Source organism: Cygnus atratus, chromosome 2 (genome assembly GCF_013377495.2).
Source record: "Cygnus atratus isolate AKBS03 ecotype Queensland, Australia chromosome 2, CAtr_DNAZoo_HiC_assembly, whole genome shotgun sequence".
Lineage (NCBI taxonomy): Eukaryota > Metazoa > Chordata > Aves > Anseriformes > Anatidae > Cygnus > Cygnus atratus.
The window spans coordinates 48,807,030-48,819,765 of NC_066363.1; the positions used below are offsets into that span (position 1 = coordinate 48,807,030).

The 12,736-nt window shown below is 39.9% G+C and overlaps 1 protein-coding gene across 1 annotated transcript in view; it reads right to left on the bottom strand.

Moving 5' to 3' along the window:
- The window catches only part of SALL3 (spalt like transcription factor 3), a 19,763-nt gene extending 8,209 nt beyond the window's left edge, over nt 1-11,554 (bottom strand). The window contains exon 1 of the mRNA XM_050708977.1: nt 11,476-11,554. Within this exon, the coding sequence (XP_050564934.1) occupies nt 11,476-11,554 (79 nt within the window). The remainder of the gene's footprint in view (nt 1-11,475) is intronic.
- Nucleotides 11,555-12,736: the final 1,182 nt, after the last annotated feature.

The window sequence follows — 12,736 nt, forward strand, 5'->3', positions numbered from 1 at the left end:
TCCTCATCGCTACAACTATTACTACTATTAAAGCATGGTTGTGAAGGAGAATTGAGTCTGAAAGAAGCTACCAACAGTGTGGTTCCTCTACCAACAGTGTGGTTCCTCTTCCTGTTTTCATTTATATGTTGCTACTTTTCTGTTTAAGGAGAGCTTAGACAAGCCTTGCACAAAAGGTTTAAGTAATTAGTGATGGATTCTGGAAATGTAGCCTGTCAAATATGACTGTTCTCTAATCTAGAATGAGCTGATCAAACACCAATAAACTAATTATTTCAGATGCTATACAATAACCCTGAAGCCCAAACATGAACATTTAAAATCACATTTCAAAACAGGTATTATTTTCTTCATTAGAACACAGGCTCATGATGTCAAAAATAGTATGTATAATACGTAAATTTCCAGTAGAAAACTGGACTGCTGTTGCTCACTGCCAAGAGGTATTAATGCAGACCTCTTCAACATTTCAAAATACTAACTAGTCTAGTGAACTAATGCATAGACTCAAGGCAGCCACATTTTACATTTGAAATATAACCTGCCAAGTAAAAAAGTACAAATGTAATAAAGCAGTGTATTTCTCAAACAATCAATGGTCTATTCCGTTCTCAATGAAATAAATCACGTGCTTTGCACTGCTTCAACATTGGGCCTGGCTCTTGACCATGCTAACCAGGGACTTACAGCTCTGTTTTCTTGATATTACTTTGTACTCCTCCTTTCTTTGATTCCTAAGTCATAAAAATGCTGAGAGAATACTCTTCAAATGACAAATCCAAGTATACCCATCTAATCATCTGTCTTGAAATGTTCAAGGACTGCTTTTGAAGAAATATTTTAGAGAACTACCAGAAAGTTGTTAGCCACCCCAATCAACTTCGAAGTAGACATAGAAAGAATGTCAACAATACTTGGGACAAGTTATTTTGGCATATCTTAAGAAATGAAACAAGTTAGTCTCTCAAATATTCCACTTTCTGTACCAGTAAGCAAAAAAATGACACAGCTGACAGCAAAGTAAATGCTGCTTTGCTGTAGATGATGGTCCATCCCCTGAACGGCACACTGAGGATACTGAGATGCTCTGCAGAATGACAGACTACGGGCCCAGTCCAACAACTCATATGAGTAACCTTTACTCACACTAAAAATGTGTTCGAAATTAATGGGATGATGACAAATCTGTCATGCAAAAAACAGTCTTTGTGATCTTGCCCCAAACAAACACTCAAAGGGGAAAAAAAACAACAGGGAAAATAATGATTTTATGTATGTAGGTATATGTATATTGGAGAAATGGACACTGCTCCAGTACTTCACAAATGCAGTTTATAACACTCCTTTCAGGAGCACTGTATTGCACTGTTGCTTTGGAAGTGTAAGTGCTCACAAACTTCAACAGGGAATAAGGTTTAAGAGCATCCCTGTGTGAAGGGATATTTTTATTCTTTGTTAAAACTTGATTACTCTATGAATGACAAAATGTAATATTTTTTTACCATTATAGCAAATTATTAAAAATTTTAAATTTGTTAAAATATTAAAAATAAAATCGATTTTACTTTTAGTTTCAGCTTATGCATTATATGGAAAAAATGAACTTTTAAATATTTTTTTTCTGCGTGTTTTATAGCTTGCTTTCAATTCTGATATACTATAAAGTAATTAAATCCTCTAAGTACTGAAGAATTTCTTTCTTTCTTATATTATTTCTTTCTTTTTTTTTTTCTTTTTCTGAAGAGAAATAATTATTTTTATTATTACAGTGACGATGTAGTGCAGCAAAAATTTTCAAGGACTTTGGGGAAATTAATTGAGCAGTTGCTTAATCTTATAGACAGGACCTGAATTTTGCAGTTCTTACTTACACAAAAGGTGTTGAATAGGAGTTTTGTCAAGCAGTCAGGATCTCAGCCACTAATAACCTCTCAGTTATTTTCTTTTTCTCATTAGCAGTCTAACAGCTAACAGACTAATCTGAAGCTGCTATGGCATGCAAGATGAATTACAGCACATAAAGCTTACCCTATGAAAATCGGTGAAAAATTGCAGCTAGCATCTCTCAAAATGTACCCAGGGCAAGCTCCTAAGCAGGCACCAACCAAAACACAGAACTGCAGTGGCTCCAGCGAAGTGCTGTTAGTTTGCATTGGTGGGGTCTGGCCCTAAAATTAACCTACAAAAATTCAACCTAAGGCATTTTGAGAAGGTCACTTTGGGACTGTGATATCTGAAGCCACCAAGGTGCTCTGCTGACTCAGTGCAGGAGGCACAAGAGATTGACACTGGGAAAATTTGCTCTCCCACCGTTACAAAGTGTACCCACCCAACGCTCTTTAGGCTGGAGCAATGCGTGGCTGTGGGGATTGTGGTGCTAACCTTCCTTCTCGCAGTCGGAAAGGAAGAGAACGGGGAAAGGGCTGAGAGGGTGCCAGGGTTCCTTCAGCTACCATCAGAATATTACATGCATAATTAAGAAAAAATTGCCACTGCTGCTGACTACACACACATACAGGATTTGTAAGCCTGGTTTTACTAGTTCTGTATTTTTATCTCAGGCATGCATTTTTCTATTCTGTGTTAGAACAAAGTCTTGCATCATATGCAAGGAAAAATATAATAAGCAGATGCTTCAAAAATACTGCCATCTACTTTTGTGAGAAGGACTGAAATTACTGAAATTAAACATTGCAGTCAGCTTCATTCCAACAACATACACTGTAAATACCGCCTTTCTCAGGACCAACAGCTTCCAGTCAAAAAAGCCCCAGTCAACTCCACTGTTTCATCTGTGCTCCAGAATTTTTTAATATTGTGTTAAATTAAATCAATTCTAGTTTTATTAATCTATATTACTTTTTGAAAACACCTTTTTAATTTTATTAAATAGGTGTATTCTGTACACCTATCAGATGTTCTTTGTTAATTCAGGTTTTTGCTATTTTGTTACTCTGAATCACCTAAGTCTCAAATTACACATAATTCATAAGATACTTGGATAAAATCAGGTAAGAGAATAATCATTTTCTCCGCTTTTATCTATTTCAACTTGCTTATACCTTCCTGTAGTATTCACACTGGAGAAGTGTCATGGAAAGGAATTCAGCAAATGTGTCAACAAAATATTTTCTGAAGCTTTTTTTTTTAGGTCACATGCAATAATACAAAGAAAAGCACAGAAAAATGTTATATGAACTGCTTTTATTTCTAACTCAGCTTCAGTCACTCGGAGGTGCATATCGAGAGTGAATAAATTTTTCTAAATGTGGGAATTTCTTCCAAGATGAAAAAACACAATCTTCAACTGAGACGCAGCATATAAACTGTGAAGGTTTCACAGAAAAACAACATTTATTAAGATTGGCTAAAGGTAAAACAATTAGCTAACTATGAAGACTTAAGATCTCATATGCAAATCTAGGAATTGTTTTGAAGTGAAGCTCACAGCATTTTTCATGTATTTAAGCAAAAAATATTATGAATAAAACTGAGCATAGTACAGACACAGGATGATCATCTACTGTTCTTAGTATCATAAGAAAAAAGCTTATTTTATACAAATTTAAATAAAGTAAGAAAATATAGTTAAAAACATGAATTTGTTTTCAAAATTATATTCATTTGGAAACAGTATCTTTATAACAACATACTGATCCTTGAGAAGAACAGTATTACTTTTTCCTTAGCTTTATCATATCTTATAATTGACAGAGCTTTTAAAGAAAGTTTTCTTAAATTGTTAGAACACGTTTATTTTCTTGCAAATTAATTCTTTTTAACTCTTTATGATAGCTTTGAATCCCATAAAGAAAGATGAATTATCACATACTGAGCCCAAGCTGTGAAACAGGAGGAGACAAATAGAGACCCCTACTGTGTTTAACAATGTAGAAGAAATTCCAGACTCAATAGAAAATTTTTCTGTCCTTTTTCTCAGACCACAAAAGCTGTTAGCTATAGATTTGAACAGTGGAGGGCACTCTTGCTATGCAAGAAATGGTACTGACCTGGCACACTTGGTTTGATCTATTCAGCAGCCTAAATCTCAGAATTTGTTAAGTAACAGCCACCTGTGGCACAGACACTAACTGTAATCTGTTTAAAACATTTGCAGTTTCTAATCTGTGCAATGAAGCTCTAGTTAGCTAAAATACTGATGCCTTGCTATGCGTATGCAGATGTGGAACAGATCTTCACAAACTGCTTTGAATATTTGTGCAAGATATGGAATTAAATAAGATGTGCATTAGGTTTTTCAACATCATATGAAGAGCTATTCAGTTGGCTTTCATGGCATGTATGGATTAATTTCAGGGTGCGTAGAATTTGTCCTAATGTTTGTAGGAATTTAAGCGTATTTAGAACACACTGAGTTTTATTGGAAATCCTAATAAAATGTAATCGGTATTTCTAACATAGTTGATATGAAGAAAGAAAAGACATTTAAAAACAAACAATAAAATAAACTGTAAGAAATGGAACACTAGATTCTTAACTTTCTTATTTTGAATAGTATATTGCTAACTGCACCTTAAACTATCTAACCAACACCCTACAGAATGAAGCCAGCCACTCTTTGAACAGCCATGGCATGCTGATGAACTTGTGTCTGGGAGGATCACAATAAGAGAAGCGAAAGTGGGGACCCAATCCTGTATCTGCTAAGTATCTCAAAACTTAACTTACAAGTACTGGAGTCAATGGCACTACTCCTTTGAGTAAAATTACTCACGTACAGGAGTGCCTGAAAGAACGAATGCTAAGTGATTCAATGCTAATCATGCAGCTCAGTCATTTTGCTCATTTGCCATTCTGTGTACCACAGTATTGCACTGGATAGCAAAACACAGAGAGAGCTAAACAAATCCGTTAGCTTTCATCATTTCCAGCTTTGGGGATGTTACTACATCAACAAAATGATAAAATAAAATATCGAATGGTGGTGGTAGAACAGATTTCCTGAAACATTGAATAGTAAATCGGTTTTGATTAACTGAAACAAAATACTGTGGCACCTGCAGGGTTAATTAAGCAGCTCAAGATGCTGGGCTTCACAAAAGGAAACCTTTTTCCTTCTTTAAGAACTGTAAACACTTGTGCTGAACTAGATGAGCATTTGATAAGCTGTACAGCATGTAACAAACTCACAGGGATCTCTAGTTAACACTCAAATTCAGTGTTAACACTTAACAGAACAGTGGTAAGCCGTGCTGCCAAGGTCAACTGCACAGATGTACTAATTGTATTATGAGCTTGACATCTAGTGGCCACCCCTGGCAGGGCAAAGCAGGCAAAGGTTAAATCAGCAAGCCTTGTCAAAGCACTTCTAACTACCCACCCTCAGGGAGAAGTCCTCGGGAAGCTTTCTGGCACTCTGCAATCCCCACCTTCTTTCTCCCCGGCTCCGGGCTGCGCGCCTGCAGCAGCCACTGCGCGCCCGCACGGGGCAGCAGCCGCCCGCCGCCCCCGAGCCCCCAGCCCCGAGCCCCCAGCCCCGAGCACCCACCCGGCCGGGCCGCAGCTCCTGGAGGAGACGAACAGCCTTCCCAACCATTTCGGCACTTTTCGCTCTCGGACGGAAGTTCGGGGTTTTTTTCTGCTTCTTTTTCAACCAGTGATAGGGTCCAAATTAGGGGGCGAGGGAGGTTGGAAAAGGGGAAAAAGCAGTATTAGAGATTAATAATAAGAGTTGTAGGAAGCCTTTTTATTTTATATTTAAAGATTATCTTACCCCATAACAAATGTTCAAGCATGCTCACTGCGTGCACCCTAACTACACGGAGATAATATGAAAAAATCCCTCTTTAGCCCACTATCACATAAGTGCATTATCAAAATGTGCTTTCTATCATCTTTTTAGAGAACTATTTTTCTGGCTTTCCCAGTTTTAAGGGGTTTCCCCTGACAAAAAGAAATGTACTCTATGGCCAGCAGCATGACAACTGATCCAGCTTCTAAAAGTATATTTTACCCCAAATTCATTTTTTTTCTATTACTGGAAAGCTTTCATTGTGTTTAGTAGTTTTAAGCAGGTAAAGGAAACAGGTTTTTGACACTTTACATTGAAATGTACGAACTGATAAAAATTTGCTGCTGAAACTGTATTTATTCATGCTTCTTCTGAAAAATTTATAGCAAATTACTGTCATTTTACAAATGCAATGTTACAGAAGGAATGATTTTAGCATGTTTTATTTTCTACATTGTGTCAGTACTCAGCTAATTAATTTCCTGCCAGACATGGCTTATTATCAACAAAAGTGATTGACTCATGTCCTGACTGGTAGATATGATGGACTCGTGTCAACAAATATGCTTGTCCTGGCTAGGTAATCAACAATAAAATGAAGGAAAAATATCCTGAAAATCTTGCCAGGATTCAAACTCTTTTTCAGAAAAGACATTGATACTCATTAATAATTTGGGTATTTTCACTCGTTCTTATAATGCTACACATTTTTTTTTTTGAATAGTAGCTTTGCCTCTTCCTTAGGCAAGGACAAGTAATTATCAACAGCTAAATGTATGCATATTAATAGCTTAATTACATAGAATCTAAACCAATACCTTTCAAAACTTCCTTCCTCCCCAAAAGAGTCCTGATGTCTACCTACCTCAGAAGAAATAAGAATTCCTCAAGATCATCAGCACCAGATAAAAATCTGACCCAGTTTGGTCTACCTTCATCATTTATATATACACCATCAAACTGGTTTATTGTTTTAGTTTCCTTATTATTACATTTTTTTTTCTCTATTGCTAATACTGATCAAAATAGTGAGAATATTAAAAAATTATATAAATTCAGATATTACATTGTTTTAATATTAAGTCTCTATTGTAATACCAGAACTACTTATATAAAGTTTCAATTACCTTTTCTTATCAAAGGAGCAATTTATTGCAATACTCATTTGGCCTTTTATTTTTCAAAAACAACAACAACAACAACAACCTTTCTTGAAGTTGCCTTAGAACATTAGTTGCCTTAGAACGTTTGCAAAAAATAAGTTAAGTTTCACATTTACTGACAGCTGCTTGTGACTTTTCAAGTTTTAAAGACAGTAGTATCTAAATGATATGGAATAACCTATATTCTTGAATGTATGAATGCAGGAAAGCATGGATGTCCTTCCAAAATATGTTTTTATCTTATATATTTTCAGATACAGTAAACATGCTCACATGAAGCTGGCTGTTCCTTAGAGGACTATCATTTCTGTGGCAGAGCATGTGTGTCTGTGTACATACTCCAAAAGAATACAGAGTGCAGTTACAAACTGCTCAAAACTGCACCACCAACTCCACATTACCAGTATGAAAAAGAAACATTGGTTTAGATAATAGATAATACTGTGTGCATTGAAGAGTTGAGGGAAACAAAAACAGAAACCAAACAAATAGGTCCAAAATTTAAAAAATGATTGCAAAAAACACATTAGAAAACTGTCATTACACAGTTTGCTGTAAGGTATCCCATTCAACTCTGACTGAACAATGATACATATCTGCCATTAACTTCACATGAAAAAGTCCAAAGTGATCATTTTTCATCACCTTTACTAGAACCACACTTAAACACACTGTAAGAAGCACTTCTCAGCATTCCACATACACACACACACAAAAAAAAACCTGCAAATTTTTATTATCCCTACATTAAAAATAGAAATGCTATACCCATGCTTTCATATAAAAGTTAATCAGAGTTGAAGCATTTGCATTGTATCTATAATTCTGATTCAATTGTAATCTGTTGAATTAGAGAAGCGTATTAGAAATGTAATTCCAGCTATTACGATTTACTGAGAACAGCTTTACATTTACTGAGAAACTGAGATTATTATATTCTATGGGCAGCCATTTGAGTCCTTCTGCTGCTATTTAAAAAATATTTCCATCACATCTTCTACTTTAGTAACCTTAGAGTGCTTAAAATTTTTTTTTTAGGAAATATAATTTGTTCACTCTTCCACAGTGCAATTATTCAAACAATATTTCATCACTAGTTGTTTGTTAACACTTCCTATCTAAATTATTAAAAAATATATATTTCAGCATTTCCCTTTCAACAAATAACTTTAAATGATTTTGACTATAAATCTGTAATTGATGACATTGCCAATTATCTTCAGACTTCAAACAGTTTCTCACTGTTATGACATTGCCCTGTTTGAAAGCAGTTTTATTATGCTGTAGTCCAGGCTGGCTATAAAATTATATATTACAATTATTAAACTTCTGTGATAACATTACCACAAAAGTTATGGTGGGTCCAGTCAACTTAAGATATGGCCTAATGTTTATCTGCCATTCTGCTTCCCAAACCGCCATGCTTCTTTCTGCTGTTATGAATGTTCCCTCACTCTAAGGATTGTTTATGGAACATTCATTCTGAAATGCTTCACTTAATAAAATCTATTTTGAGGTGGTATTAAACATGCTTTAATTAAATAAATAATAAGCTTCATTTGCTTAATCTTGTGTTAACAACAGCTTCCCCTCATTGAACATAACAACCGTATTAATGAAAAAGTTACATGTATCAAATAATTCTGCATAAACAGTTTGCTTTTAAAAAAAAGTACAAATATTCTTGCACTGTGGAAACTATTTTTGGCTTGTTGCAAAATATGCTCAGGAACTGTAGCAATATCTTGATTACAGCTGTGAATAGAAATGAAAAATACTGACTTGACAAGAAGTGTTTTAATTAGTGAGATTGGGAGCACTCATTATATCTGGCCTATAAAATTGCTTTCAGTATAGCAATCGTTAGGCTTCATAATATAACATGTAAATGATTTACATTACACTAATGTACACTAGATAGCCCTCTGCTTCTGTATGCTGAGTCCACCTTGTTCACATTTCTCAAAGGAGAGTGAAAAACCAAGAGCTCCACTTTAGCTTGTTAATTGTTAACTATGAAGGGTTTCACTCTATTAATTAAAATATGTTTTAATAAAAGAAAACAGCACAATTTGATAACAGCCTTCTAAGGCTGAAAAGTATTTACATTGTTGCATTTTAGGGCTGCTGTGAAAGCCGATTTTGTGCTATTCAGGGACCACAATAATAACGCTTTAAAATTCCTCACTGGGATGCAATGTAGTCCTTTTGATGGAAAGACTGTCTTTCTCATTCGGCAGAAATAAATCCATTCATTTGATCATGTAGTCATTGAGGGCAATACAAAACAAACCAAGTGTGAGAAATTCTATGTGATGAAGTAAACAAACAAAACCCCCCAAAAAAGAGGGAAAAAAAAAACATTTCCATGACAAAAAGATTCTTTGTCCTTAATCTACCCACCATATGCAAGCGTTTCTTTTTAGCATATCTCTTGTTCTAATCTTGGGTGACATGGCTACATAGATAAGATTCACAAAACAAAAACCTAGTTTAACAATTTTTTTTCAATTTATTAACTCACCGGGAGTGTCATAATGAAGCAGTAGGGTTTTATTTTTCTGTATTTAAATGGATTTGAAGCATTTAAAAGTTTATAATATTAGTGATAAATTCTCAAACCTAAAACCCACCCCAACAGAGACTGGGCTCAACTAATCTTGTTTGCATAATAAAATTATAATTCTCATCCACTTGCTTGTATGAATTTATTTTACGTTACCACTGTTTCCTAAAAAAAATAAAAAATAAAAAAAATAAAATGTGCATTGCTTTGCTTCTGTAGTGTGACAAAAGGAAGCATTTCTCTGTGTTCCTGTTAGAGTCAATACCCAAGTGGGTTTTCCTGAAGCAGTGGTAGTAGTCCCCTTCCTAACTACCCTGGACAGTGTGGAACTCATTCTCTGGTTCCCCAAATACCCTGGGAAAGAGCACGGGGCTTAAAGATTTGCCAGTCTGACAGATGTTTTAACCTGATGAAGTGGATTCATGCTGCCTTAAGCTTCAAGACTGCAAAGTTCAGATACAACAGTCAAAATCCTCCTCAGGCTTCAACTTCGTTGCCTTTCTTTCCCTCCAGATGCAACTTAAAAGTCATTATAGTTTTGAAGCAGGAAAGTGACTTTTTTCCTCTTTCCTTTTGAAGGGAGGGAGGGGATAAACCAGTGAGCAAGGGGCCTACACAGAAAGCACTGTGGCTCCCACTTGGTTATGCAAGAAACCGAGAAAGCAGTGAGCTTCCATGCATAGAGAAAAAGAAAAACTTTTAAGTGGAAGCCCTCAACTTAGCCCAGGGAAAGTGAGGATGGGCTGTGGCATGCCTTTGTGCGCAGCAATGCCTAGGGCTACGCAGGAAATTAGAAAATATATAAATGAAATAAAATTAAATTAAATTGAAAAAAAAAGGCAGTCCTCTTCTAAACAAACAAACAAAAAACACACAGCAAGGTGGAAATTCAGACTAACTACAGCCCAAATCTGCTCAGTTTTAGACACTTGTTCACTAGCAGCCTGGGCAGCCCAGATGCTTCAAAGCAAGTGTGCGTGTGTCTGCGTGTGGGGAGGGAGTGGAGAATGGCGGATGGGCGAGAAAATCCCCCTTCCCCACCTCCTGCAGCCGGCGCGACAGGGGCCGGTGGCGGCGGTGGCACTCCGCGTCACCCACCCCCGGTAAGAATTACGGTCGCAGCAGAGCCAGGCGACTCGGGGGGCGGGGGGCGGGGGGTGGGGGGGTGGGGAGGGGGGAAGGTGAAAAGCTGCTCGAGCTCCTCGAAAACATTAAAGCCAACTCCACCGCTCCCGCAGGCCCCCGCCCGCCGCGCAGCGAGGGACCCCCGGTGCCCCGGCGGCTGCCCGCGGCTGGGGGGCGGCGGGAGCCCGGCCAGGCCGCCCAGCAGTACGCCGCCCCCTCCTCCAGGGCTACAGAGAGCCTTGTGCACCGGTCGCCTGGGGCTGCCCCGGCAGCCCCCGACCCGTGGGACCCCCCTTGTGCCCGCAGCCCGGCCCCGGCCGCCGCCAACTTCGCGGCCGGAGGGCGAGGGTAACATGGCTCCTGCACGGGGCGGGGGGGGGGGGGGAGGAAAAAAAAATAAAAGGGGTGCAGCAAACAGGGCCACCGAGCAGCACAAGGGCAGCAACAACAAAAAATAAAGGAAAACAAGCAGAAAAGCAGACGTACAAAACAGCCCGAGGGAGAGGGGGGAGAAGGAGGAGGAGGCAGGCGCTGCTCCGGAGTGCCCGCTCCTGCAGCTGCCCGGGCCCGGGTCAGCGGGGAGGGAGGGCCGAGCCCCGCCACCGAGCCCCGCCGTAATAAAAGCGCTCGGGAGGCCGGGAAGGAGCCGCTGGGAGGGCTGGTTAGTCAGGGGGTGGGCTGCAGAAACTTGGCTAAACTGCTAACTTCTCAGTTCCGCTGCCTCTTCCCCAGCTGCTCTAATTCCCATTCTCCCGCTGCAGAGTAATTGCACTCCCATGTTCACCATCACCATAAATCCACCTATCTCCGTCCAAAACAGACTCACAAAAGGAGAGAGAGAGGGAGAAAGAGGCTCCGGGAGCCCTTACCGTGCTCAGAAACTACCTCCGCTTGCAGCTCTTCGTCCGATTTGAGATGCTGGGGTTTCGCTTGCTTTCGACGAGACATGCTGCTAACTGAGCCGTCTTGACTCTGCTTTTTGCAGAGGCATCAGAGACGTGGAGGTGGAAAGGGGGGAGGAATTGGGAACGAGGGAAGGGCGGGGGGGGAGGAGGTGGGGGCTGGAAATAACTGTTCTCAAATAAAAGTCGAGTTGCAGAACAAACCAACCAAACAACAACAGAAAAAGCAACCAACCCCAAGGAAAAGGAGAAAAAAAAAAAAAAGGCAAGGCTAACCAACCAAACTGAGAGTGAGTGAGCGGGTGAGCGAGCGGGGGCTCAGCCGGGCGGGGTGTGCGCGGTGCGGTGCTGCGTGCGCGGCGGGCTGGGGCGGCTGCGCGGAGCGCGCATGGGGCTCAGTAATTACGGTGGTGAATAATGCATGGCGATTAATGGTGCTGGGGGCGAGCGCGGATTGGCGCGGCTCCAGCGGGCTCAGGCTGCATATGTAAATGAAGGACGGGGCTCCGCAATTAGCCGCTTCGCTCCGCCAAATGATGCGGCTCCCCGGCACCGGCAGCGCCGCCTGCGAGAGGCACCGACCGCGGCGGCAGCAGCAGCGGCGGCAGAGAAACACACACGCACCACGCAGGAGGGCTCTGTTTTGCACACACTTTACACAACATATGTGCAAGGTTCACTTGTTGGGAGAGGTCACGATCTTCGCCTTTCTGTCTTTCTTTCTTCGCCCCGGCTCTCAGTTTTTTTTTGCTCCGCTTTCTTCTGCTCTCCTCGCTTTTCTTTTTTCTTTTTTTTTCTTCCTTTTTTTTTTTTTTTCCTTCACATTACTCTGCGTCCTCGTCTCCTCCTGGTTTCTCTTTCCCCAGAAGTTGATCTGCAAGGCATCTGATTTCTGTGTACGTGTGAGTAATTTCTTTGCAGGAGGAAAAGAAACTTTTGTGTATGCTTCTTTCCTTTCCCCTTCCTTCTCAGTGTGCGTGTGTGCTGCTCTGCTCTTCTTTTCTCTTGATCTTCACATGCTCGCCTTTAGCTCTTCCATCCTGTCTCCTTTTCCTTCTCTCTTTCTCCGTCTCCCCTTCCCGGCTGACTTTTGTTCTCTCTTCTTGCAAGCGCACGCACGCACACACACACACACAGAAGACCTTGGGCAGTTTTGTCTTTCACCTCTCCTTCCTTCTTCTTTGTCTTGCAGCTTCTTTCTCCAAGCAGAGACTCCCCGTTGGTGGTG